The following is a 26,517-nucleotide window of genomic DNA, read 5'->3' on the forward strand; positions in this document are numbered from 1 at the left end:
ATGGGGGCGATCAGCCTGTGGCACTGCTGAGGTGTTATGGAAGCCCAGGTTGCTTTGATAGCAGCCTTCAGCTCATCTGCATTGTTGGTTCTGGTGTCTCTCATCTTCCTCTTGACAATACCCCATAGATCTCTGTGGGGTTAAGGCCAGGCAAGTTTGCTGGTCAATCAAGCACAGTGATACTGTTGTTTTTAAACCAGATATTGGTACTTTTGGCAGTGTGGACAGGTGCCAAGTCCTGCTGGAGAATGAAATTTCCATCTGCAAAAGCTTGTTGGCAGAGGGAAGCATGAAGTGCTCTAAAATGTCCTGGTAGATGGCTGTGCTTACTTTGGTCTTGATAAAACACAGTGGACCTACACCAGCAGATGACATGGCTCCCCAAACCATCACCGATTGTGGAAACTTCACACAAGACCTCAAGCAGCTTGGACTGTGTGCCTCTCCACTCTTCCTCCAGACTCTGGGACTTTGATTTCTGAATGAATTGCAAAATTTACTTTCCTCTGAAAACAACACCTTGGACCGCTAAGCAACAGTCAAGTTCTTTTTTTTTTTTTTTCTCCTTGGCCCAGGTAAGACACTTCTGGCGTGGTCTATTGGTAATGAGTGGCTTGACACAAGGAATGCGACGCTTGTAGCCCATGTCCTGGATTCGTCTTGTGTGTGGTGGCTCTTGAAGCAATGACTCCAGCAGCAGTCCACTCTTAGTGAATCTCCTCCAAATTTTTAATGACCTTTTCTTAACAATCCTTTCGAAGCTGCGATTATCCCAGTTGCTTGTGCACCTTTTTCTACCACACTTTCCCTTCCACTCAACTCTCCATTAATATACTTGGATTCAGCACTCTGTGAACAGCCAGCTTCTTTAGCAATGACCTTTTGTGGCTTACCCTCCTTGTGTAGTGTGTCAATGACTGCCTTCTGGACATCTGTCAAGTCAGCAGTCTTCCCCATGATTGTGGAGACTACTGAAACAGACTAAGGGACCTTTTAATCCCCTTTCCGACATCAGGCATAATAACACTCCAATGTCGGACACCCTACTTTTGATGTGGGCTCTGGCGGTGAGCCCACATCTTTTCTGGCACATGTTAGCTGTTTTGAACGCTGTTAATCCGCCCATCGATGACCACCATGACGTGATCGCGGGTCACCGATGGGTTGGCATGACAACCAGAGGTCTCCTGCAGACCTCTATGGTTGTCACTGCTGTATTGCTATGAGCACCACACGGTGGTCGGTGCTCATAGCAAGTGAGTAATTCTTCTACATACAGACGATCTGATCATCGCCTGTATGTAGCAGAGGCGGTCGGGTTATGGCAGCTTCTAGTCTCTCATGGAGACCATTGAAGCATGGAAAAAGTAATAAAAAAACCAAAAAAAAACCATGCACATTATTTGGTATCGCCGCGTTCAGAGTCGCCTGATCTATCAATAAAAAAAAATAAAAAAAATTAAACTGATCACTAAATGGCACAGCAAGAAAAAAGTCAGAACACCACAATTATGGTTTTTGGTCGCCACGACATTGAATTAAAGGGAATCTGTCACCAGTTTTTGGGGTTACCAGGTAAAAATACCATTCAATTCAGTGCTCCTATGCATTGCACAAGTACTTCTGATAACCCCTGACTCCCCACGTATGATCCATAAATACCTTTTTTTTTTTATTTTCCCGTGCTGTATGTTAATATGTCGGTCCGATGGGCGGGGCTTAGTGTCCGTCTCCTCCCCCCCCCCCCCCCCCCCGCCCTTCCCGCTTGCTTCTATGCATTCCTTGCGGTGAATTTCGGCGATTGCTTAGTTTTCACTATGCGCATTCCAAAGGCATCTCGCATGTGTGCAGTATGCTTTGCCCAACAGTGGGCACAGCAGAAAAGCTGTATTGCGCATGCGCTGGCATACGCGATTGCTTTCTATGGCCTGAAACACAGAAATGGCAGCGAAATACTTCCGGTACATAGAAAGCAATCGCGTATGCCGACGCATGCGCAATACAGCTTTTCTGCTTTGCCCACTGTTGGGCAAAGCATACTGCGCACGCACAAGATGCCTTTGGAATGCGCATAGCGAAAACTATGCAATCACCGAAATTCACCTCAAGGAATGCACAGAAGCAAGCGAGGAAGGGGGGAGAGACGGACACTAAGCCCCGCCCATCGAACCGGATCAACCATATTAACATACAGCGCGGGAGGAATAAAAAAGGTATTTATGGATCATTTGTGGGGAGTCGGGGGGTATCAGAAGTACTTGTGTAATGCATAGGGGGCACTGAATTGAATGGTATTTTTACCTGGTAGCCCAAAAAACTGGTGACAGATTCCCTTTGAAATGAAATAACGGGCAATCAAAAGATCCTATCTGCACCAAAATGGTATCATTAAAAAAGTCAGCTTGGCGCACATGAAATAAGCCCTCCCTTAACCTGAGATCACGAAAAGTGGAGACACTACGGGTATCGGGAAAATGGCGCATATTATTTTATTTTTTAACAAAGTTTGTAAAAAAAAGAAAAAAAAAATAAATAAATTTTTCACCACTTAGACAAAAAAGAACCTATACATGTTTGGTGTCTATGAACTCATAATGACCTGGAGAATCATAATTGCAGGTCAGTTTTAGCATTTAAGTAACATAGTAAGAAAGCAAAACAAAACCCAACTGTGGGATTGGAACTCTTTTGCAATTTCATCGCACTTTGATTTTTTTTTTTCCAGTACACAATATGTTAAAACCAATGGTGTCGTTCAAAAGTACAACTCAAAAAAACAAAACAAGCCCTCACATGGCCATCAAAAAACAGAAAAAAATTAGCGCTGCACAGCCTCTGAACTTAGAGCAGATGACATCCAGCCAATTGTGGGTGTGTTTTAATGAAGTGAAACTTCAGTCACTGGAGGTGCTCGCATGGAAAAAGACAATTCAGCATGAATAAAAAAGAGGGTCGATCCCTGCTCACCTCCCTTTTGTCCGCACTCCCCCGAGCCGCGAACACGATGTTATAGATTTCTTGTCTTCAATAAAGGATTGAACCACCCGTCACCTGGTGAGTGCTGCCGCATTTTTTCTTTTTTATCCTCACATGGCCATATTGACAGAAAAATAAAAAAGTTATGGCTCTGGGAAGAAGGGAAGCAAAAAATGAAAATACCTCCTATCATGAAGGGGTTAAACTCTTAGGAAGCCTTTGCAGGTGCTTTTTTTGTGAATTCTAATTTACTGAGATAATGACTTCATTGGCTGTAAGCCATAATCAACATTAGCAGAAATAAACATGTGAAATAGATCACTCTGTTTGTGATGCCTCTATAATACACTGCTGAAAAAAATAAAGGGAACACTTAAACAGAATATAACTCCAAGTAAATCAAACTTCTATGAAATCAAACTGTCCACTTAGGAAGCAACACTGTTTGACAATCCATTTCACATGATGTTGTTCAAATGGAATAGACAATAGATGGAAATTATTGGCAATTATCAGGATACACTCAATAAAGGAGTGGTTCTGCAGGTGGGGACCACAGACCACATCTCGGTACCAATGCTTTCTGGCTTTGGTCACTTTTGAATGTTGGTTGTGCTTTCACACTCGTGGTAGAATGAGACACTCTACAACCCACACCAAGTGGCTCAGGTAGTGCAGCTCATCCAGGATGGCACATCAATGCGAACTGTGGCAAGAAGGTTTGAGGTGTATGTCAGCGTAGTGTCCAGAGGCTGAAGGCGCTACCAGGAGACAGGCCAGTACTCCAGGAGACGTGAAGGGGGTTGTAGGAGGGCAACAACCAAGCAGCAGGACCGCTACCTCAGCCTTTGTGCAAGGAGGAACAGGAGGAGCAATGCCAGAGCCCTGCAAAATGACCTCCAGCAGGCCACAAATGTGCATGTGTCTGCACAAATGGTTTGAAACCGACTCCATGAGGATGGTCTGCCCGACGTCCACAGATGAGGGTTCTGCTGCCTGCAACATCTTTCAGCATGACCGGTTTGGCAGTGGGTCAGTAATGGTGTGGGGTGGCATTTCTCTGGAGGGCCGCACAGCCCTCCATGTGCTCGACAGAGGTAGCTTGACTGCCATTAGGTACCGAGATGAGATCCTCAGACTCCTTGAGACCATATGCTGGTGCGGTTGGCCCTGGGTTCCTCCTAATGCAGGACAATGCCAGACCTCATGTGGCAGGAGTGTGTCAGCAGTTCCTGCAAGATGAAGGCATTGAATCTATGGACTGGCCCGCCCGTTCCCCAGACCTGAACCCAATTGAACACATCTGGGACATCATGTCTCGCACCATCCACACACACTACTGAGCATCGTTTCCTTGTCTTGAGGCATTTCCACTGAAGTTGGATCAGCCTGTAACTTCATTTTCCACTTTGATTTTGAGCATTATTCCAACTCCAGACCTCCGTGGGATATTAGTTGTGATTTACGTTGATAATTTTTAGGTTTTATTGTTCTCTACACATTCCAACATGTAATGAATAAAGATTTACAACTGGAATATTTCATTCAGTGATATCTAGGATGTGGGATTGTAGTGTTCCCTTTTTTTATTTTGAGCAGTGTATGAGTTTCACTTTTTGTATTGAAGAACTGAAATAAATTAACTTTTTGATATAATTTTGTGAGAAGCACTTGTATGTAGCAGAGCCGGTATCTGCCTGTCTCCAGGTTCAACTCCTGAGACTGCTATATAAACTCCTTATTGATGTATAATGAAAATGGAGGTAATTAAGAAGTTAATCTGTAATGGACCCCGGAGATTAGTGATTGGTTGATGTGGTCATGTGTTGTAGATTAAATAACACTGCCGCAGCCTGACCATACAACTCAGCTCAGAAGCGACACTGAATGGAGTTCAAAAGGTAACAAATGCCTTTTGTCTACTTTGGCGCTACCTAAACCCAATTTCATCTGAAATCTAACAGCGCCTTTAAAGTAAAAATGCACATTACCACTGATGTGAAAGTTGCATCTGTTGTTTTACTACCAGAAATCACCAAGCAGTGCTAAAGGGCTAGGCGTGCGCTATAGAGCCCTAATTCTACAGGTAGTGGTCAAAAACCAGACTTGACAAGCGTGAACTTCACATATATCTATGACCAAAGATCATTTTGAGCAGATTTTTCCTGTAAGGAACATTCTATCTAAAATAATGAAACGCTGGGTTTAAAAGAAATCCCCCCCCCCCCCCCCCCCCGTGAAACAGCACTCTTCTTGTTCACTGACTGGTATTGGCTGCAGCTCGGTGCCATTCAATTCCTGGAAAAGCTTGATAACGGGCGATATGGCCACCAGTATGGGACAATTAGTCAGTCCTCAATGACAAAGCCGCCCTCTTGTTCGGTAAAGCCCTACTAACTCCGCTAGTGAACCCCATTTAGTAACGTCTCCTCTGCCATTGAATATTTCATTACTGATAGTACTCGCTGCTGTTGATTTGTGCTCACACTATTAATAATAAAGTCACAATTTTATTAATCTTCCAGAATCCAAACTCTCCGCGAAGATCGAAATCTATAAAACACAAAAACGGTAAGTTGTACATACAGAGCAAGCAACAACGCTTCTCCTGCCCCCATTAATTCTACTTAATAGGGGAGGGTGTTTTCCTGCCGGAAGCACTGAGGGGTTGTGTAATAAAGGCTGTTTTCCAGTTTGTCCTTATGTCTCTTTTGCTTCCTTTAGGAGACCTCTCCGTAAGCACAGACCCCTTTAAGGTACATTTCTAGCTTTCCTTCATGTTCTCGTATCTTCATCAGTGTCCATTTACCATATGTGCCAGGACACGTGAAGCCCTGCTGTCTGGGCATTTACCAATTTGTTCTCTGGTGGTATACAGTGCCTTGAAAAAGTATTCATACCCCCAGGGCTGTGGAGTCGGTAAGCCAAACCTCCGACTCCTACTCTGACTCAGACTCCTCAATTCCCATGACTCCGACTCCACGACTCCGACTCCACGACTCCGACTCCCTCATACATGGCTCATGATTAAGTTTAAGTGATACATTTACTGTAGTAAAATGGTAACATCAGGCTTTTAATGTTTATTATGATACAATAATCAAGCCATTTAGATAGAACATAAAATATACTTATTGGACTACAGCTTTAGAACAAAAAAACCTTTGCATATTTACAATTTATTATACACTCTTCAGTAAGTGGGGAAAAAACCGTTTTCAACAAAAACGTACTGAATAGCATTTGTGCAGTCTATGACTTTGTTCTGAGAAATAGTATTGCCTCCATCAGATCCTCCTTCATAGATTACCTCACATCTGACCTAATATTTTAAGGCTAGAGCACAACCTCAAACTCTCTACACTAACTTGGGTTGGTGGCAAAGCAGTAACCACATGGGCAACATCTCTAACAATTTCAGGGTATAAACGAATTGCCTTGTGTCCAGTCAGTTTTGATGAACGACTGAACTCTTCTACTTCTTTGAGAGCAAGTAAAAAATTTTGCTGAAATATGGTCAATCTGTTTTCTATGGGAGTGGAATCTTTTTCCCTGCAGCAACGCTTTGCCTGCCTCATGTCATCCAAATACTTGTCGAAATCAAACTCCTCATCTGATGAGGATGAAGTTACGGCAGCAGCAGCACTGACAGGACTCGAGTCCTCTTGCACTTGCCGTCCTGTAGCTCATCCTAACTGCTACCTCAATCAAGCAGTATACGATGACTCTGGTCCACATAAACAGCTGCCCGAAGATTTTTATTTTCTAATAGCAGTGTCTCTCTCCATTTCATTGAAGCAGCAATGCCATCTGCAATTAAACCTCCTCTTTGGGACAGGCAAAACAACAAGTTCTTCCACTCCTTTATAAAAATGCCAGGAGTTAAATTCTCAGCTTTGTAACTTTTTAGTCACTGTAAATGGGTGATGAAACAATTCCTTCAATTCTGCCACCTGTGTCCACTGACCTTCATGTAGTGTTACTTGAGGGTTGGCCTTATCTACAAGGAAGGGTTTCAGCTCAAGCAATCGCTCAATCATTAAATAGGTGTTGCCACACCGCGTGGCTTTATCCACAATTGCACCTTTTTCAGCACGTCTCTTCAAGATGGAATCAATTTTAGGGGTTCTAGCAGCAATAGCCAATTTCCTCACTTTGCTAGTCAGAGTTCCAGCATGTCCCTCTTGCAGACTATCTCTTATTGAGACACACACACACACACACGTCCTCATCGCTCCTGTTACTGTATTTCCAAATTTGAGAGGTTAAGGTACCTTCACATTAAGCGACGCTGCAGCGATAGCGACAACGATGCCGATCGCTGCAGCGTCGCTGTTTGATCGCTGGAGAGCTGTTACACAGACCGCTCTCCAGCGACCAACGATGCCGAGGTCCCCGGGTAACCAGGGTAAACATCGGGTTGCTAAGCGCAGGGCCGCGCTTAGTAACCCGATGTTTACCCTGGTTACCAGCGTAAAATGTAAAAAAACCAAACACTACATACTTACATTCGCGTCCCCCGGCGTCCGCTTCCTGCACTGACTGAGCGCCGGCCCTAACAGCAGAGCGGTGACGTCACCGCTGTGCTGTACTTTCACTTTACGGCACTCAGTCAGTGTGGGAAGCGGACGCCGGGGGACGCGAAGGTGAGTATGTAGTGTTTTTTTTTTTTTACATTTTACGCTGGTAACCAGGGTAAACATCGGGTTACTAAGCACGGCCCTGTGCTTAGTAACCCGATGTTTACCCTGGTTACCAGTGTAAAACATCGCTGGTATCGTTGCTTTTGGTGTCAAACACGACGATACACGCCGGTCTGACGACCAAATAAAGTTCTGAACTTTGTTCAACGACCAGCGATATCACAGCAGGATCCTGATCGCTGCTGCGTGTCAAACTAAACGATATCGCTATCCAGGACGCTGCAACGTCACGGATCGCTAGCGATATCGTTTAGTGTGAAGGTACCTTTAGAAAACATTTTTCCCCTTATATTCTATATATAGTGTATATAAGTCATCAGAGCAGTTAATTTATCCAAACATGAGCTAATAGGAAAACAAACAAAATCAAGCAGAGATTGATTTATGCCCAGTTTATTGAAAGTTTATAAATGCTTTAGGAAGTACTTACCTTCTTTAATCCTGCTTTCCTGTTCACTCAAGAAATTCGGAGATGAATGTAGGCTTTCCTTCCCTGTGTGTTTATTTTTTCCCCTTATCTGTAGAGGAGCTTCACTACTTACCATCTCAGCTAAAAGTCTAGACCTCAGATCAGGAATAGGACAGACATTTATAGAACATTTCATAATGTTCCCAAAGTCTTAGGGTACCGTCACACAGTGCCATTTTCATCGCTACGACGGCACGATTCATGACGTTCTAGCGATATCGTTACGATATCGTTGTGTCTGACACGCTACTGCGATCAGACACCCCGCTGAGAATCGTACGTCGTAGCAGATCGTTTGGAACTTTCTTTCGTCGCTTGATCACCCGCTGACATCGCTGGATCGTTGTGTGTGACAGCGATCCAGCGATGTGTTCGCTTGTAACCAGGGTAAACATCGGGTAACTAAGCGCAGGGCCGCGCTTAGTAACCCGATGTTTACCCTGGTTACCAGCATAAACGTAAAAAAACCAAACAGTACATACTTACATTCCGGTGTCTGTCCTCCGGCGTCTCAGCTTCTCTGCACTGTGAGCGCCGGCCGGCCGGAAAGCGAGCACAGCGGTGATGTCTGACGTCACCGCTCTGCTTTCCGGCTATGGTGCTTACACAGTGCAGAGAAGCAGAACGCCGGGGACAGACACCGGAATGTAAGTATGTACTGTTTGTTTTTTTTACGTTTACGCTGGTAACCAGGGTAAACATCGGGTTACTAAGCGCGGCCCTGCGCTTAGTAACCCGATGTTTACCCTGGTTACCCGGGGACTTCGGCATCGCTCCAGCGCCGTGATTGCAAAGTGTGACCGCAGTCTACGACGCTGGAGCGATAATCATACGACGCTGCGACGTCACGGATCGTGCCGTCGTAGCGATGAAGATGGCACTGTGTGACGGTACCCTTATGAAAAAAATATTCCCCACAAACTGCATTGAACTACTGTACCCAATTTATCATATATTTTAGGAGTCTGTCCATTTTGTACCGACTCCACCAAAATGGGCTCCGACTCCACAGCCCTGCATACCCCGTGAACTTTTCCACATTTTGTCAATGTTAACCCACAAACTTAAATGGATTTTATATACCAACACAAAGTGGCAAGTATTTGTGAAGTGTAAAGGAAATTAAATCTGTTGTGTTAGTTGTTTTAAAAATATAAGTCTGACGTCAATACTCTCTCTATCCAATGTTACTGAGCCGGAGCTAGTTTGTAAAAGAAAAAGAAGAATAAATTCCAGCCTCTAGATGTGCAAAGTTGCTAGAGACATACCCCAAACAATTTGCAGCAGAAGGTGGTCCTACAATGTATTGACTCGGGGAAGTGTGGGGGGGTGGACTGAATACCAATGCACATCTTAATTTTCAGATACTATTTGTTGATATATCACATAAAATAAATTTAAGACAGTGAGTGTAATGTGAAAAAATGTGGAAAAGTTCACAGGGTATGAATACTTCTTAAAGGCACTGTATATTAGGGTTTCCTTCCTTTTTTGCATCACACCCACCACCACCAATCAGTAGCACCTAACTGCTATGGCCAATATAGCACTATCCATGTGTAGGTGGCCATGACTGGTACTACAGCTTAGCCCCATTCAAGTGAGCTGGGGCGGTGTGGTAATACCAGACACAGCCACAAGAGCGGTGACAAACCTTAGTGTAAAATGCGTGATAACTTGGATCAGTATATTACATTTCAGCTTCTGAGTAAATGGAGCTCTTTAGCTTTGTGTCCCATTAAGTGGAAAGTTATTTTAATTTACTTTATTGATGTTCCCTTTATTAAACCCAATTTAAAAAAAATAAAAAATTTATTGAATTGGCAGAGTTGCAGAATAATGTGCAATGTCGTGTTTTTGGTCTTGATCTTACCCTCTGTTCTCTCCACAGCAGTACAGTAGCAGTTCAGGGATTAGTTACGAAAATCTGGGTCCAGAAGAATTACATACACTTTTAACTACGGTAAGTGTATCGGCCTCACGGCCTTGAAGTTCACCAAGATGAAGAGGTGGTTGGCTGCTCATCTGTTTCTAGAACTTCCATGGAAGTGAATGGGGGGTGCCAAGGTCATACAGTCACCAGGTGGATGAGCCCCACATCCATCAGACATCTAGGACATTGTGCACTGAGAAGAGGCATCTGATGTGACCATTTAAAGGGGGCTTCTGGCTGTGTTTATTGCTTTGTGTGCAATAGAGAGAACAGTTTCCCTCTCATCTGCTCTCTCCAAATTCCCGAAGGGGTTGTGACTTTTCTAGGGTAGGTTCACATAAGGATGACAAGTGACAAAAACATCATCCAAGTTTTCTGGATGACGTTCATATTTTTTATTTTATTTTTGTTATACGCTTGTATGAAATCTGTCTTAGGGAGGCAGTGTAACCACAGTAAGTGTTCAGTTTTCTTCCAAGGCAGGAAGACTTCCCTCTGTCACCCTGCGGCTGGATAGGACTTGCTAGTAAATCCCCCCCAGACGTCTTGTTACTGCTGGTTGGAGCAGAAGCTTTGTAAACTCTTGGATGCCAAACCTGATGCCACCTCTTATAGCTTGGGGTGTGGCGCTGCAAGCACCATCATGCCCAGCTCTTGTGGTTTTTATGTTCTTGAAGAACTAGTATTTAGTCACAAAAGTGCCGCACATTTGTGGGTATATAATATATATTATGATGCTTTCTTCTCATTTCCAGCAATGTGGAGTAATATCTGAGCATACCAAGAAGATGTGCACCAGGTCTCTACGCTGCCCCCAACACACTGATGACCAGCGGAGGTCAGTCAGGGTTTACCTCCTTGGATCCTCAGCGTAAGTGATTCCTGTGCAATATACTGCTCAGCATTGTACATAATCCCAGCTTTACTGTTAAAAAGATATTTCCATTCAGGTCCCAGGACCTGGATTGCCCGAGACTTGCGCTGATCAAAGATGTTTTTCTAGACTTTCTTTTTCTTGCACCGTACAGTTGATGTTTAACGGGGGTTTCTGTGATAGCCAATCTTTCGGCTAGGATATCTGTATGAGAAACTTCAGTTTGCTCCTCCATGGCAGCTGGTCTGCACCTCTGTACCAGACACCCTGACCTTCTATACCTGCTCAGTAGGCACATCGTGACCTGGGGTGAAGCCTACTGACCAGCCTATAGATGACATCTTGGGGCGTAGTGAGCACCACAGGTGGCCAGGATGCCGGGCACAGAAGTGAAGGCTGAACCCTGAATCAAACTGCTCATCTAATACCTATGTATGAGCAGTAAAGTGGGATTAAGGTATGGGAGGATCAGCAACACTTGCCGGAGCCCCACAGCCCCAGCACTGCAGTAACTGGCGCTGCAATATCCATACTGATGTGACGGTCTTGTAATACCGCTCTGTCCTGCTCCCATGAATAGGTTGAGCTGCGGTACCAGGCAAAGGCACTAATGGTGAGGGGCTTGCAGTGCTCAGGCCAGTGCCGGTGATTGTGGGGCCTTCACTGATTTATACATAATGGCCTGTCCTTTGGGGTTTGGGAAAAATTGTTTTTCTTCATAAATATATAGGTTTGGCATAGTTCTTTTCATGTATACAAACATGTCATGCATATACCCTAAATGTTATATAAAGATACAATTCTACTCACATCCCGCTCCCATCACAGCTCTCTCCCGGAGCCTGATGGCAGCACGGATAACGACAGCTTTGACGTTGTGGAAGGACAAGCGTTGATGAGTCGATTGCCGTGGGATGGATCATCTGATATCTCTCCATCTGATTCTGCCTCCTCCAAAGCCAGTAAGATGATTTATCCAAGGGCTACAGGACATGCGGTAGCACATATGAGCTTGAAGGGAATTTATCATGTTCAAAAATTATTTATCTGCAGATATGGTATTAATCTGTAGGTAAATAGCGTTAAAATGCTGCCTGGCTGCTTCACTAAAATCATGGCCACCGGGATAAAGTAAAGGTGTGCACTAAGTGTGTAGTCCTTGCTTAGTCTGTGAGTGGTGGATGTAATCACTCCCAGATACTTTGATAGCCTGCGCTGCGGTATAGAGATAATGGTGCAAATAGTGTCTTCATAGAGGAAGAGGACTTGAACTCTAGCGCCACCTATTGGAGGTAGCAATCCTAAAAGTCAATATCAACCCTTCTACGAGCCTTGGCACAAGATTTAGCATAAGAAGCCAAACCAGAAACTCCATTTGCAGACACGTGTTTCGGGGTGTTTGCTCCTCTTCAGTGCAAAGCAGGAGATCTGATTTGGCTTGTTAAAGGGTCGATATTGAATTTTAGGAGTTCAAGAGATCTTCCTCTCTGAAGAAGTCTATTTGCATATTTAATTTGTAGAGTAGAATTGCATGGCATGTAAGTCTTCTTACGTTTGCTTGGCACTCCCCACAAGGAGAAACTTTCCTTCTTAAACCTCCAGATAGAGACCCCTTAGCTAGCAAAATCACATCTCCTGCTTTTGAGGAGGGGTATACGCACTGAAATATGTGTCTGCAAATGGAGTTTCTGGATTGGCTTCTTACCCCAAGTCATGTGGCCAGGCTTGTTGAAGGGTCGATACTGACTTTTAGGATTGCTACATCCAGTAGATGTCTATAAAGTTCAAGTTCTCTTCCTCTCTGAAGAGGCTATTTGCATTTTTAAATTCATGGAGGCATATTGCATGGTTTGTAAGTCTCCTTACGCTGGCCTGTCACTCTATGAAAGAACAAAAGCTTCCCCTTAGAACCTAGATAAAAGTGGAGATTGAGTCATTTCTAGGCTATCTATATGTCAAATGTAAAAGTTATGTTAGAAACTGGAGTTTTGTAAAAACCTGACATGATTGCAGATACAGAATAGGACTGCCACAATTGGAGAAGATCTGTCAGACTTGATATAAAGAAAAAGTGGAGCAATTGCTCATAGAAACCTATCCGATTCCATCTATTTTGGTGGTGCATTTTGCCGAAATGCATGTATGTTTGGCTGCCAATAATTTTTGTAATTGGGATTTGTTAAAAATTTTCAACTTTGTTCTCTTAAGCCTGCATGCATTCCCATACATCACAAGCTGCTCAGGCCTGTTCAGTGGGATATCTGTCTGATGAGCCCTCTGACTGCTCGCTCTGTAGCCCCATTCTGTTTCCCATAACTATCAGCCAATATCTTTACAATCAAAAGGAATACCGTATTTTCTGGTGTATAAGATGACTGGGTGTATAAGACGACCCCCAACTTTTCCATATAAAATATGGAATTTGGGATATGCCCGCCGTATAAGACGGGAGTTATCTTATAAGCCCAGTCATCTTATACGGCGTGTGGTTCCCAGGGTCTGGAGGAGAGGAGACTCTCCTTCAGGCCCTGGGATCCATATTCATGTAAAAAATAAAGAAAAATAAAAAATATGGATATACTCACCCCTCCGACGGGCCCTGGACCTCAGCGGTGCAAGCGTCTGCCTACGTTCCTAAGAATGCAGTGAGTGAAGGACCTGCGATGACGTCGCGGTCACGTGACCGCTCATGTGACCGCGACGTCATCGAAGGTCCTTCACTCACTGCTTTCTTAGGAATGGAGGCAGACGCTTGCACCGCTGAGAGCCAGGGGCCGTCGGAGGGGTGAGTATATCCATATTTTTTATTTTTATTCTTTATTTTTTACATGAATATGGATCCCAGGGCCTGAAGGAGAGACTCCCCTCTTTCAGACCATGGGAACCATCCAGGATCGCTCTGTGCACCCGTACCCGGCGTATAAGACGACCCCCGACTTTTGGGACAATTTTTAGGGGTTAAAAAGTTGTCTTATACGCCGGAAAATACGGTAAATGTAAATCTAAAAGGATGTTTGCTTTATGGAGCATTCAGGAGAGTAGAATGGCGAGTCATCGCAAAGTCTGATAAGTTTTGCAGGAATGGGATTGAGCAGCCTGGAATGTTTTAGAACACATGCAGGCTACAGAAAACAAAAAGTGAACCATTTTTATTAAATCCTTACTTTATTACCTTTTTTGTACGTATCTTGGCAAAAACTGCCCCAAATATATCTATAACCTTTTTTGGCACCAGTTCTGTCTAATATGATGGCAGGGACAACCCAAAATAATTACTAATTACTCTTGTGTTGTCCATGAGCTTTTTTTTTTTTTTTTCTCTCGATTTCCTTCTTCCTCATATACAGGTGCTTCTCACAAAATTAGAATATCATCAAAAAGCTAATTTATTTCAGTTCTTCAATACAAAAAGTGACACTCATATATTATATAGTCACTAGATCGTGGCCCGATTCTAACGCATCGGGTATTCTAGAATATGCATGTCTACGTAGTATATTGCCCAGTCCACGTAGTATATTGCCCAGTCCACGTAGTATATTGCCCAGTCCACGTAGTATATTGCCCAGTCCACGTAGTATATTGCCCAGCCACGTAGTATATTGCCCAGCCACGTAGCATGCAGCACAGAGCCACGCAGTATATTGCACAGCGATGTAGTATACAGCACAGAGCCACGTGGTATATTGCCCAGCCACATAGTATATTGCCTAGCCACGTATGTCACAGGTTAAAAAATAAAAAATAAACATACTCCCCTTCCGATCCGAGGGCCCCTTGTAGTTCTAACATACCATACTTGTAGTTCTGTCGCCTGTGCGAGGTACAGGCGGCAGCTTCCGGTCCCAGCCTGCTCGTGCAGGCGCGCAGGGCCTGTGATGACGTTGCGGTCACATGACCGTGACGTCATGGCAGGTCCTGCTCGCCCAAGCGCGCAGGGCCTGTGATGACGTCGCGGTCACATGACCGTGACGCCATGGCAGGTCCTTCTGCCAGACCATCCGTGCTAACGGAACGTGCCGGTTGCATCGCGAGGAGCGGGAAAGGCGGCGTAGGTGAGTATATAATCATTTTTTATTTTTTTTATTTTTTTTTAACATTAGATGTTTTTACTATTGGCGCTGCATAGGCTGCGTCAATAGTAAAAAAAACTTGGTCACACAGGGTTAATAGCAGCGGTAACGGAGTGCGTTACCCGCGGCATAACGCTGTCCGTTACCACCGGCATTAACCCTGTGTGAGCGGTGAGCGGAGGGGTGTATGCGGGCGCCGGGCAGTGAGTGCGGGGAGTAAGGAGCGGCCATTTTCTTCCGGACTGTGCGCGTTGCTGATTGGTCGCGGCAGCCATGACAGGCAGCTGGCGAGACCAATCAGCGAACGAATAACCGTTACAGACAGAAGGACAGACGGAAGTGACCCTTAGACAATTATATAGTAGACTAGCTGTACTACCCGGCTTCGCCCGGGTTAATGACTGCTGTTAGCAAAATAGAATGTGTTAACAAAAATTTATTCTGCACACAAAAACCACAAAACAAATAGATAGAAATGTAATTATTAAAAGGCAAAAACTAAGCAAATAGAAGCATTTCACAACATATATTAGCTTTGTTATACTGAGAATGTCTTTGTTGCCTATATTAACCAATCAGAGCTCAGGTTAATTAACTGTAGCAAAATAGAAGCTGAGCTGTGATTGGTTGCTATTGGCAGCCTGATAAATCCCCAGCCAACAGGAAGCCCTCCCCCCTGGCAGTATATATTAGCTCACACATACACATAATAGACAGGTCATGTGACTGACAGCTGCCGTATTTCCTATATGGTACATTTGTTGCTCTTGTAGTTTGCTTATTAATCAGATTTTTATTTTTGAAGGACAATACCAGACTTGTGTGTGTTTTAGGGCGAGTTTTATGTGTCAAGTTGTGTGTGTTGAGTTGCGTGTGGCGACATGCATGTAGCGACTTTTGTGAGATGAGTTTTGTGTGGCGACATGCGTGTAGCAACATTTTGTGTGTTGAGTTGCATGTGACAGGTTAGTGTAGCAAGTTGTGTGCAGCAAGATTTGTGCATGGCGAGTTTTGCGCGTGGCGAGTTTTATGTGTGGTGCATTTTGAGTATGTGCAAGTTTTGTGTGAGGCAACTTTTGCATGTGGTGCAACTTTTGTACATGTGGCAATTTTTCTGTGTGTGCAAGTTTTGCATGAGGTGAGTTTTCCATGAGGTGAGTTTTGCACGTGTGGCGAGTTTTGCGTGAGCCTAGTTTTGCATATGGCGAGTTTTGCATGTAGCGAGTTTTGAGTGGTGACTTTTGTGTTTCGACTTTTATGTGGCGAGGTTGGTGTGTGTGTGTGGTGAAATGTGTGCTGAGGGTGGTATATGTGTTCAAGCACGTGGTAGTGTGTGGCGCATTTTGTGTTTGTGTTCATATCCCCGTGTGTGGTGAGTATCCCATGTCGGGGCCCCACCTTAGCAACTGTACGGTATATACTCTTTGTCGCCATCGCTCTCATTCTTTAAGTCCTCATTGTTCACATCTGGCAGCTGTCAATTTTCCTCCAACACTTTTCCCTTCACTTTTTCCCCATTATGTAGATAGGAGCAAAATTGTTTGGTGAATTGGAACGCGCGGGGTTAAAATTTCACCTCACAACATAGCCTATGACGCTCTCGGGGTCCAGACGTGTGACTGTGCAAAATTTTGTGGCTGTAGCTGCGACGGTACAGATGCCAATCCCGGACATACACACATACATACATACACACATTCAGCTTTATATATTAGATATACCTGTATGTAATCTCCTGTATATAGTATATACCTGTGTGTCATCTCACCTATATATAGTATATATCTGTGTGTCATCTCCTGTATATAGTATATACCTGTATGTCATCTCCTCCTATACATAGCATATACCTGTGTCATCTCCTCCTGTATATACTATATACCTGTAGGTAATCTGCTCCTGTATATAGTATATACCTGTGTGTCATCTCCTCCTGTATATAGTATATACCTGTATGTCATCTCCTCCTGTATGTAGTATGTACCTGTATGTCATCTCCTCCTCTATATAGTATATACCTGTGTGTCATCTCTCCTGTATATAGTATATATCTGTGTGTCATCTCCTCCTGTATATAGTATATACCTGTGTGTCATCTCCCCTGTAAATAGTATATACCTGTGTGTCATCTCCTGTATATAGTATATAGCTGTATGCCATCTCCTCCTGTATTAGCCCTCGTTCACACGTTATTTGGTCAGTATTTTTACCTCAGTATTTGTAAGCTAAAATGGCAGCCTGATAAATCCCCAGCCAACAGTAAGCCCACCCCCTGGCAGTATATATTAGCTCACACATACACATAATAGACTGGTCATGTGACTGACAGCTGCCGGATTCCTATATGGTACATTTGTTGCTCTTGTAGTTTGTCTGCTTATTAATCAGATTTTTATTTTTGAAGGATACCAGACTTGTGTGTGTTTTAGGGCGAGTTTCGTGTGTCAAGTTGTGTGTGTTGAGTTGCGTGTGGCGACATGCATGTAGGGACTTTTGTGAGATGAGTTTTGTGTGGCGACATGCGTGTAGCAACTTTTTGTGTGTCGAGTTGCATGTGACAGGTTAGTGTAGCAAGTTGTGTGCAGCAAGTTTTGCGCATGGCGAGTTTTGCGCGTGGCGAGTTTTATGTGTGGTGCCTTTTGAGTATGTGCAAGTTTTGTGTGAGGCAACTTTTGCATGTGTTGCAACTTTTGTGCATGTGGCAATTTTTCTGCGTGTGGCAATTTTTCTGCGTGTGCAAGTTTTGCGTGTGGCGAGTTTTGCACGTGTGGCGAGTTTTGCATGTGGAGAGTTTTGCGCGTGGCGAGTTTTGAGCGGCGACTTTTGTGTTTCTACTTTTATGTGGCGAGGTTGGTGTATGTGTGGTGAAATGTGCACTGAGGGTGGTATATGTGTTCGAGCACGTGGTAGTGTGTGGCGCATTTTGTGTGTGTGTTCATATCCCCGTGGTGGTGTGATTATCCCATGTTGGGGCCCCACCTTAGCAACTGTACAGTATATACTCTTTGGTGCCATCGCTGTCATTCTTTAAGTCCCCCTTGTTCACATCTGGCAGCTGTTAATTTGCCTCCAACACTTTTCCTTTCATTTTTTCCCCATTATGTAGATAGGGGCAAAATTGTTTGGTGACTTGGAAAGCGCGGGGTTAAAATTTCACCTCACAATATAGCTTTGACGCTCTCAGGGTCCAGACGTGTGACTGTGCAAAATTTTGTGCCTGTAGCTGCGACGCCTCCAACACTTTTCCTTTCACTTTTTCCCCATTATGTAGATAGGGGCAAAATTGTTTGGTGAATTGGAAAGCGCGGGGTTAAAATTTCACCTCACAACATAGCCTATGACGCTCTCGGGGTCCAGACGTGTGACTGTGCAAAATTTTGTGGCTGTAGCTGCTACGGTTCAGATGCCAATCCCGGACATACATACATACATACATACATACATACACACACACACACATTCAGCTTTATATATTAGATTACAGACAGAGTGATGTATTTCAAGTGTTTTTCTGTTAATGTTGATGATTATGGCTTACAGCCAATGAAAACCCAAAAGTCACTATCTCAGTAAATTAGAATACTTTATAACATCACTTGAAAAATGATTTTAAAATCTGGAATGTTGGCCTACTGAAATGTATGTTCAGTAAATGTACTCAATACTTGGTCGGGGCTCCTTTTGTATCACTTACTGCATCAATGCGGCGTGGCATGGAGGTGATCAGCCTGTGGCACTGCTGAGGTGTTATGGAAGCCCAGGTTGCTTTGATAGCAGCCCTCAGCTCGTATGCACTGTTGGGTCTGGTGTCTCATCTTCCTCTTCAGAATACCCCATAGATTCTCTATGGTGTTAAGGTCAGGTGAGTTTGCTGGCCAATCAAGCACAGTGATACTGTTGTCTTTAACCCCTTCCCGACCCATGACGCCTATGCGGCGTCATGGAATGATCGCATCCCTGCAGATCGGGTGAAAGGGTTAATTCCTATTTTACCCGATCTGCAGGGAGAGGGGGAGTTGTACTTCAGCCTAGGGGGGTGGCTTTGCCCCCACGTGGCTACGATCGCTCTGATTGGCTGTTGAAAGTGCAACAGCCAATCAGAGCAATTTGCAATATTTCACCTATGAAAATGGTGAAATATTGCAATCCAGCCATGGCCGATGCTGCAATAGCATCTGCCATGGCTGGAAATCATGTTCTGGCCCCCCCCACCGCCCCCGATCTCCTCCCCAGTCCTCCGTTCTGTCCGGTACCCCCCTCCGTCCCCCTGTTCGCTCCCCCGTGCTCCTGTCCGCTCCCCCGTGCTCCTGTCCGCTCCCCCCGTCCTCCGATCCCCCCCCCTGTGCTCCGATCTACCCCCCCACCACCCCCTCATACTTACCGATCCTCCCGAAGTCGGTCCGTCTTCTCCCTGGGCGCCGCCATCTTCCAAGATGGCGGGCGCATGCTCAGTACGCCCGCCGAATCTGCAGGCTGGCTGATTCATTACAGGTACATTTTGATCGCTGTGGTAGGTTCTACCACAGCGATCAAAATAAAAAAATAATAAATAAACCCCCCCTTTATCACCCCCATAGGTAGGGACAATAATAAAATAAAGAAAATATTTTTTTCTTTTTCCACTAGGGTTAGGGTTAGAACTAGGGTTAGAACTAGGGGTAGGGGTAGGGGTAGGGTTAGGGTTACGGGTAGGGTTATGGCATGTGCACACAGAGCAGATCGGCCGCGGATCCGCAGCGGATCGGCCGCGGATCCGCAGCGCATCCGCAGCGGATCGGCAGCGGATCGGCAGCGGATCGGCCGCGGATCGGCCGCGGATCGGCAGCGGATCGGCAGCGGATCGGCAGCGGATCGGCAGCGGATCGGCAGCGGATCGGCAGCGGATCGGCCGCGGATCTGCAGCGGATTGGCAGCGGATTGGCCGCTGCGAATTCGAAGCAGTTTTCCATCAGGTTTACAGTACCATGTACACCTAAGGAAAACCAAATCCGCTGTGCCCATGGTGCGGAAAATTCCGTGCAGAAACGCTGCATTGTATTTTCCGCAGCATGTCAATTCTTTGTGCGGATTCTGCAGCGTTTTACACCTGTTCCTCAATAGGAATCCGCAGGTGAAATCCGCACAAAAAAACACTGGAAATCTGCTGTAAATCCGCAGGCAAAACGCAGTGCCTTTTACCTGCAGATTTTTCAAAAATCGTGCGGAAAAATCTCACACGAATCCGCAACGTGGGCACATAGCCTTAGGGTTAGGGTTGGAATTAGAGTTAGGGTTGGAATTAGGGCTAGGGTTTGAAATAGGGTTAAGATTAGGCTTGTGGTTAGGGTTACGGATAGGGTTAGGGGTGTGTTGGGGTTACAGTTGTGGTTAGGGTTGGGATTAGGGTTACGGTTGGGATTAGGGTTAGGATTAGGGTTGGAATTAGGGTTACGGTTGTGTTGCAGTTAGGGTTGTGGTTAGGGGTGTGTTGGGGTTAGGGTTGTGATTAGGGTTATGGCTACAGTTGGGATTAGGATTAGGGGTGTGTTGGGGTTAGTGTTGAAGTTAGAATTGAGGGGTTTCCACTGTTTAGGCACATCAGGGGTCTCCAAACGCAACATGGCGCCACCATTGATTCCAGCCAATCTTGCATTCAAAAAGTCAAATGGTGCTCCCTCCCTTCCAAGCCCCGACGTGCGCCCAAACAGTGGTTTACCCCCACATTTGGGGTACCAGCGTGCTCAGGACAAACTGGGCAACAACTGTTGGGGTCCAATTTCTCCTGTTACCCTTGCAAAAATAAAAAATTACTTGCTAAAACATAATTTTTGAGGAAAGAACAATTATTTTTTATTTTCACGGCTCTGCGTTATAAACTTCTGTGAAGCACTTGGGGGTTGAAAGTGCTCACCACACATCTAGATAAGTTCCTTCGGGGGTCTAGTTTCCAAAATGGGGTCACTTGTGGGGTGTTTCTACTGTTTAGGCACATCAGGGGCTCTGCAAATGCAATGTGACGCCCGCAGACCATTCCATCAAAGTCTGCATTTCAAATGTCACTACTTCCCTTCCGAGCCCTGACGTGTGCCCAAACAGTGGTTTACCCCCACATATGGGGTATCAGCGTACTCACAACAAACTGGGCAACAAATATTGGGGTCCAAATTCTCCTGTTACCCTTGGGAAAATAAAAAATTGTGGGCTAAAAAATCATTTTTGAGAAAAGAAAAATGATTTTTTATTTTCACGGCTCTGCGTTATAAACTTCTGTGAAGCACTTGGGGGTTCAAAGTGCTCACCACACATCTAGATAAGTTCCCATGGGGGTCTAGTTTCCAAAATGGAGTCACTTGTGGGGAGTTCCTACTGTTTAGGCACATCAGGGGCTCTGCAAACGCAACCTGATGCCCGCAGAGCATTCCATCAAAGTCTGCATTTCAAAACGTCACTACTTCCCTTCCGAACCCCGACGTGTGCCAAAACAGTGGTTTACCCCCACATATGGGGTATCAGCGTACTCAGGAGAAACTGGACAACAACTTTTGGGGTCCAATTTCTCCTTTTACTCTTGCAAAAATAAAAAAATTCTGGGCTAAAAAAATATTTTTGAGGAAAGGAAACACATTTTTTATTTTCACGGCTCTGCGTTATAAACTTCTGTGAAGCACTTGGGGGTTCAAAGTGCTCACCACACATCTAGATTAGTTCCTTGGGAGGTCTAGTTTCCAAAATGGGGTCACTTGTGCGGGAGCTCCAATGTTTAGGCACACAGGGGCTCTCCAAACGCGACATGGTGTCCGCTAATGATTGGAGCTAATTTTCCATTCAAAAAGCCAAATGGCGTGCCTTCCCTTCCGAGCCCTGCCGTGCGCCCAAACAGTGGTTTACCCCCACATATGGGGTATCATCGTACTCAGGACAAACTGGACAACAACATTTGGGGTCCAATTTCTCCTATTACCCTTGGGAAAATAAAAAATTCTGGGCTAAAAATCATTTTTGAGGAAAGAAAAATTATTTTTTTATTTTCACGGCTCTGCGTTATAAACTTCTGTGAAGCACCTGGGGGTTATAAGTGCTCACTATGCATCTAGATAAGTTCCTTGGGGGGTCTAGTTTCCAAAATGGGGTCACTTGTAGGGGAGCTCCAATGTTTAGGCACACAGGGGCTCTCCAAACGCGACATGGTGTCCGCTAACGATTGGAGCTAATTTTCCATTCAAAAAGTCAAATGGCACGCCTCCCCTTCCGAGCCTTGCCGTGCACCCAAACAGTGGTTTACCCCCACATATGAGGTATCGGCATACTCAGGAGAAATTGCCCAACAAATTTTAGGATCCATTTTATCCTGTTGCCCATGTGAAAATGAAAGAATTGAGGCTAAAAGAAATTTTGTGTGAAAAAAAAGTACTTTTTCATTTTTGCGGATCAATTTGTGAAGCACCTGGGGGTTTAAAGTGCTCACTATGCCTCTAGATGAGTTCCTTGGGGGGTCTAGTTTCCAAAATGGGGTCACTTGTGGAGGAGCTCCAATGTTTAGGCACACAGGGGCTTTCCAAACGCGACATGGTGTCCGCTAACGATGGAGATAATTTTTCATTCAAAAAGTCAAATGGCGCTCCTTCCCTTCCGAGCCTTACCATGTGCCCAAACAGTGGTTTACCCCCACATGTGAGGTATTGGTGTACTCAGGAGAAATTGCCCAAGAAAATTTAGGATCCATTTTATCCTGTTGCCCATGTGAAAATGAAAAAATTGAGGCTAAAATAATTTTTTTGTGAAAAAAAAGTACTTTTTTATTTTTACGGATCAATTTGTGAAGCACCTGGGGGTTTAAAGTGCTCACTATGCTTCTAGATAAGTTCCTTGGGGGGTCTAGTTTCCAAAATGGGGTCACTTGTGGGGGAGCTCCAATGTTTAGGCACACGGGGGCTCTGCAAACGCGACATGGTGTCCGCTAAAGATTGGAGCCAATTTTTCATTGAAAAAGTCAAATGGCGCTCCTTCCCTTCCAAGCCCTGCCGTGCGCCCAAACAGTGGTTTACCCCCACATATGAGGTATCGGCGTACTCAGGACAAATTGGACAACAACGTCCGTGGTCCAGTTTCTCCTTTTACCCTTGGGAAAATAAAAAAAATTTCGCTAAAATATCATTTTTGTGACTAAAAAGTTAAATGTTCATTTTTTACTTCCATGTTGCTTCTGCTGCTGTGAAACACCTGAAGGGTTAATAAACTTCTTGAATGTGGTTTTGAGCACCTTGAGGGGTGCAGTTTTTAGAATGGTGTCACTTTTGGGTATTTTCAGCCATATAGAACCCTCAAACTGACTTCAAATGTGAGGTGGTCCCTAAAAAAAATGGTTTTGTAAATTTTGTTGTAAAAATGAGAAATCACTGGTCAAATTTTAACCCTTATAACTTCCTAGCAAAAAAAAAAATTTGTTTCCAAAATTGTGCTGATGTAAAGTAGACATGTGGGAAATGTTATTTATTAACTATTTTGTGTCACATAACTCTCTGGTTTAACAGAATAAAAATTCAAAATGTGAAAATTGCGAAATTTTCTAAATTTTTGCCAAATTTCCGTTTTTTTTCACAAATAAAGCTCAGAAATTATCGACCTAAATTTACCACTAACATGAAGCCCAATATGTCACGAAAAAACAATCTCAGAATCGCTAGGATCCGTTGAAGCGTTCCTGAGTTATTACCTCATAAAGGGACACTGGTCAGAATTGCAAAAAACGGCAAGGTCATGAAGGGGTTAAACCAGGTATTGGTACTTTTGGCAGTGTGGACCGTTGACTAGTCCTGCTGGAGAATGAAATTTCCATCTCCAAAAAGCTTGTTGGCAGAGGGAAGCATGAAGTGCTCTAAATTTGCCTGGTAGATGGCTGCGCTGACTTTGGTCTTGATAAAACACAGAGGACCTACACCAGCAGATGACATGGCTCCCCAAACCATCACTGACTGTGGAAACTTCACACTAGACCTCAAGCAGCTTGGATTGTGGCCTCTCCACTCTTCCTCCAGACTCTGGGACCTTGATTTCCAAATGAAATGCAAAATTTACTTTCATCTGAAAACAACACCTTAGACCACTGAGCAACAGTCCAGCTCTTTTTCTCCTTTCCCTAGGTAAGACGCTTCTGGCATTGTCTATTGGTCATGAGTGGCTTTACAGAAGGAATGAGACACTTGTAGCCCATGTCCTGGATATGTCTGTGTGTGGTGGCTCTTGTAGCAATGACTCCAGCAGCAGTCCATTCCTTGTGAATCCCCCCAATTTTTGAATGGCCTTTTCTTAACAATCCTTTCAAGGCTGCGGTTATCCCGGTTGCTTGTGCACCTTTTTCTACCACACTTTTTCCTTTCACTCAACTTTCCATCAATATGCTTGGGTTCAGCACTCTGTGAACAGCAAGCTTCTTTAGCAATGACCCTTTGTGGCTTACCCTTCTTGTGGAGTGTGTCAATGATTGCCTTCTGGACACCTGTCAAGTCAGCAGTCTTCCCCATGATTGTGGAGCCTACTGGCACAGACTAAGGCTAGTTTCACACTTGCGTTCGGCAGGGCTTCTGATGGCAGCCTTCTTCCTCTGTTAAGCCCTGTCCACTGCCGCACCTCTTCCTTCAGCTCTGCCTACGTCTGCATGTGTCCTGCGTACCCTATCTTTAACATTGGGTATGCAGGCCATGTAGATATATGCGGATACCTCTGCATGTGTTGTTTTGACGCTGCGCCGACTGCAACAAAATGCAACATGTTGCGTTCGACGCAGTTGAGCGCATCATCAAAACGACACATGCGGAGGCATCCACATGGCATGCGTAGGTATCTGCATACATCCGCATGGCCTGCGTACCCAATGTTAAAGATAAAGTACGCAGGACGACGTAGGCGGAGCTGAAGGAAGAGGTGCGGCAGTGGGTGGGGCTTAACAGAGGAAGAAGGCTGCCATCGGCAGCCCTGCCGAATGCTAGTGTGAATCCAACCTTAGAATAATTAACAAAAAACACCGGCAAAAGCTTCCTAAGCATTTAAAAAGGTCTCTAATTTATTGCGATAATGACTTTTGGGTTTTCATTGGCTGTAAGCCATAATCATCAACATTAACAGAAATAAACACTTGAAATAGATCACTCTGTCTGTAATGACTCTATATAATATGAGTTTCTCTTTTTGTATTGAAGAACTGAAATAAATTCACTTTTTGATGATATTCTAATTTTGTGAGAAGCACTTGTATTACATTGCAGCCGAATTAATGTGAGAGGAGCCAAGTTGTAATACTGAGCACAGCCTATGGATACATGTGATGCAAAGATAGCGGCCATGTCTTTCCCTCTCATATTACGGACTCGTGGGTTTTTTTTTCAATTTGTATAACCAGCCATTCAAAGCGGTTTTACAGGATTAGGAACACATGGCTGCTTTCTTCCAGAGACGACACCACATTGCACCGAAGCTTTGGTTAATCTGTGGGGCTGAAGTGTAATACCACACGTGACCTGTGCACAGTGCGTTGCTGTCATTTTTGGTAGAAAGCAGTCATAGTTTTGTATTATGAGGCCTTTAGTTTTGTGACCACAGATACTATAGAGCGATATCGTCAGATTCTGACTTGTCCTTGTTGTCTGACACTTAGGTACAAATAACTCCGATACGCGGAAACCCAAGAAGAAAAAGCCAAGCCACATCAACATGAGTAGTGCAGGCGGAGGCAGCAAAAAGAAGAAACCCAAAGCCCCCGCACCGCTAACGCCGGGAATGTACAGTGAACTCAACTGAGCGCATGAGACACAGCGGTGCGATGGATCCAATGGCTGTACGAACGCCTGTCTACACGGGCTGTTACCTCTGCCTGCTTAGCCCTTTGGCTGCAAATGGTTAATACCAGGCTCATGCCTCCCCCCTCCCTGTGATTAACCCTCTACTGTGAAAAATACAAAACATGTCCTATATCAGAAGAAATGGCCATGCCTTATGTAAGGCAGTGTCCTCCTGTCCATCATTCCTGGCGTCTGCGTGCTGCCACGTTCTGTATGCTGCATCTGTGCTGCCTGGCTGCCCGTGGTGTCATGTGTGGTCCTCACAACTGTATCGGGAGGAGTTTGTAGGGGGAGGGGACTTCAAAACCAATGGGAGGTTTAAAAATGGAGTCGAAAACTGAGACTAAAATTTGAGCTAGAGACGGAGCGTTAGACCCCCTGCTGCTGATTTGAATGGAGACCTGGGGTCTTTCCGTGGATAACTGGACTCTATGTAACACAACGGGACTCCAGCTCGCCCGTGCTAAAAACTCCCATCTCTGGAACTTTCTGGAATGTGAGGCCGTAAACTTGAAGATTTTCAGGAAAAAAAAAAAAATTTTGAAAAAAAAAAACCACGTTTGACCTCATCACTTCTGAGACATTGAAGTGCTTTAGGTGTTTGGGTGTGGGCCCCAACACAACCCAAGGGGCAACCAAGTGTTTCTGCTTCTGGCAGATGAAGGGTGGAAGGAT

At 44.7% G+C, this 26,517-nt stretch overlaps 1 protein-coding gene across 4 annotated transcripts in view; it reads left to right on the plus strand.

Annotated features, from left to right (window-relative positions):
- The window catches only part of ATXN7L3 (ataxin 7 like 3), a 44,330-nt gene extending 18,375 nt beyond the window's left edge, over positions 1–25,955 (plus strand). For 2 of the 4 annotated variants that reach the window (XM_077252508.1, XM_077252510.1), the window contains exons 7-12: positions 5,502–5,547; positions 5,701–5,732; positions 10,040–10,111; positions 10,837–10,952; positions 11,784–11,917; positions 25,659–25,955. In XM_077252508.1, coding sequence (XP_077108623.1) covers positions 5,502–5,547; positions 5,701–5,732; positions 10,040–10,111; positions 10,837–10,952; positions 11,784–11,917; positions 25,659–25,801 — 543 coding nt within the window. In that variant the 3' untranslated portion in view covers positions 25,802–25,955. The remainder of the gene's footprint in view (positions 1–5,501; positions 5,548–5,700; positions 5,733–10,039; positions 10,112–10,836; positions 10,953–11,783; positions 11,918–25,658) is intronic. The other 2 variants (XM_077252509.1, XM_077252511.1) reach the window with 1 other exon arrangement.
- Positions 25,956–26,517: the final 562 nt, after the last annotated feature.

Source organism: Ranitomeya variabilis, chromosome 4, assembly GCF_051348905.1.
Source record: "Ranitomeya variabilis isolate aRanVar5 chromosome 4, aRanVar5.hap1, whole genome shotgun sequence".
Taxonomy (NCBI): Eukaryota; Metazoa; Chordata; class Amphibia; order Anura; family Dendrobatidae; genus Ranitomeya; species Ranitomeya variabilis.